This window comes from Galeopterus variegatus, unplaced genomic scaffold (assembly GCF_000696425.1).
Source record: "Galeopterus variegatus unplaced genomic scaffold, G_variegatus-3.0.2 Scaffold5097, whole genome shotgun sequence".
NCBI lineage: Eukaryota > Metazoa > Chordata > Mammalia > Dermoptera > Cynocephalidae > Galeopterus > Galeopterus variegatus.
In genome coordinates, this window is record NW_007731208.1 from 19165 (window position 1) to 21222 (window position 2058).

The following is a 2058-nucleotide window of genomic DNA, read 5'->3' on the forward strand; positions in this document are numbered from 1 at the left end:
ACATGCAGGAAAGTTGAAACAGTATCATAAAACAATAAAAACCTATATATCCAACACTGAGAATAAATACTTATTCATATTTTGCCATATTTGTTCTAAATAAACACATAAATAAATGCATACACATGTACATGTGTATTTATATATACATATTATATACATACATATAATTTAAAAACACATACTACATATACAGAAGACACACACATAAGTATACTTCACCTCTGAATACTCTACTGTAAAATGCATCTCCCAGAAATCGCATTCTTGTTCATAACCATAACAATCACATCATATTCAAATTTCTCCAGTTGTCCTAAAGACTTCTTTAATAGCTACTTTACTTTTTTGAACAAAAGTTATTCAGGGGTCACATATTGAGCACTAGGTTATGTTGCTTAATTTTCTTTTAATTCAAAATAATCCTCTCACCTTTGCCCACGAGCAAACTCCACATTCTCTCCCGCATTTGTTTGGTCCTCATGCCATAGATGATGGGGTTTAGGGTGGGTGGGATGACCAGGTACAAGTCTGCTAACAGCACTTGGGTGTGCAGGGGCACTATGTCCTGCCCTACCCAGGCTACATAGATCGATGCCATCCCAGGTAGATAGAACAGAGCCATAACCCCCATGTGGGAGCCACAGGTGCTTAATGCTTTCAACTGAGCATTCTTTGAAGAGAGACCAAATACTGCCCTGAGAATCAAGATATAGGAGGCAGCAATGAAGGCCACATCAGAGCCCACAATAATGAAGGAACAAATCAGACTGTAGAGACTGCTAGGCCTGGGGTCGGCACATGCTAACTTGGCCACAGCTATGTGCTCACAGTAGGAATGGAGAATCACGTTGGAGCCACAGAAAGGAAGATGACTCAGCATCCAACTCAGTGGAGTCATGGATATGACAGCTCTGATGGTGATGGTCACACACATTCCCAGCATCACTTGAGGTGTCAGAATTCTCTTGTAGTGTAGGGGCTTGCAGATGGCTACATAGCGGTCAAAAGCCATGGCCAGCAGCAGCCCTGTCTCCACAGCTGTGGCTGCATGGACAAAATACATCTGAGTGAAACACCCATTAAAACTGATGGAGCTGCCTCCTGAGCAGAAGGTGCTCACCATCTTGGGTACCACAGAGGAGGCCATAACAATGTCCATGGCAGCCAGAGCACACAGGAAACAATACATGGGCTCTTGCAGAGTGGAATCCACCCAAACTACAGTCACGATGAGGGTGTTTCCTAATAGGGCTATGGTGTACATGGCACTCAGTGAGATAGCCAGCCAAGGATGTGAAGACTGCAAACCTGGAATACCCACAAGGAAGAAGGTGGCAGGGGGTTCCATTGTGTGGTTGTAGGGTAGCCCCAGCATCACAGGTGAGACTGCTTTCCTGTTAATGCATAAAGTGATGTAAGAAAAGGATGCAATCCTGTAAAATGTGTTCCTATCTGTGGTGCTGGGAAAGCCTGTGGATATTGTCAGCGTGGTGGTATTCTCAGGATCACAAAGCTGACATCTAATAAAGTTATCTTGCTCCACCTTTCATCCTTCTCAATATTCTTTGTCTTACTAATGTCTATCATTCAAGGATCAGCTCATAGGCTATCTACTTCTGGAAGTCTTCTCTGTTCTCTCTCCTCCCCCATTCCAATTGTAATACTCTTATCTATTACTTTATTGTATGCATTCAAGTGTGTGTTTCTTATTTATAGTCTTATACCAATGGTGTGATCATTAGCTGTGATTCACCAGTCCATTAAAAGAAGATATGTGTACTCATAGAAAACATTTTTCATTGAATGAATGATAATTCAGAGGAATTTGTCTTTTATCTCAGTATGCATAGTTACTAAAATTAATAATTGTTGAATGAAACAATAAATTTCTTCAGGTCAGTATGTCATTTTTTTTTTCTTGTTTTCTTTTTGTTGGCAGTCGGCCTATTGCCTTGGTGTTACAAGGCCACACTAACCACCAGAGCTAACTGGCCAGCCCTAATATGTTACATTTTGTATCCTCAGTATAGTGCCTAGACAAAACAAGAATGAAGC

General features: G+C 41.2%; 1 protein-coding gene across 1 annotated transcript; it reads right to left on the reverse strand.

Annotated features, from left to right (window-relative positions):
* Positions 1–409: 409 nt before the first annotated feature.
* LOC103604348 (olfactory receptor 52I2-like) lies at positions 410–1469 on the reverse strand. The gene has a single exon (XM_008588907.1). It carries the CDS (start codon positions 1376–1378, stop codon positions 410–412), a length of 969 nt encoding a protein of 322 aa, XP_008587129.1. The 5' UTR covers positions 1379–1469.
* Between the last annotated feature and the right edge of the window lie 589 nt (positions 1470–2058).

Coding starts and splice junctions, on each gene's coding strand:
- LOC103604348 (XM_008588907.1), bottom strand. CDS start 1,378: ATGCTGGGGCTACCCTACAACCACACAATGGAACCCCCTGCCACCTTC.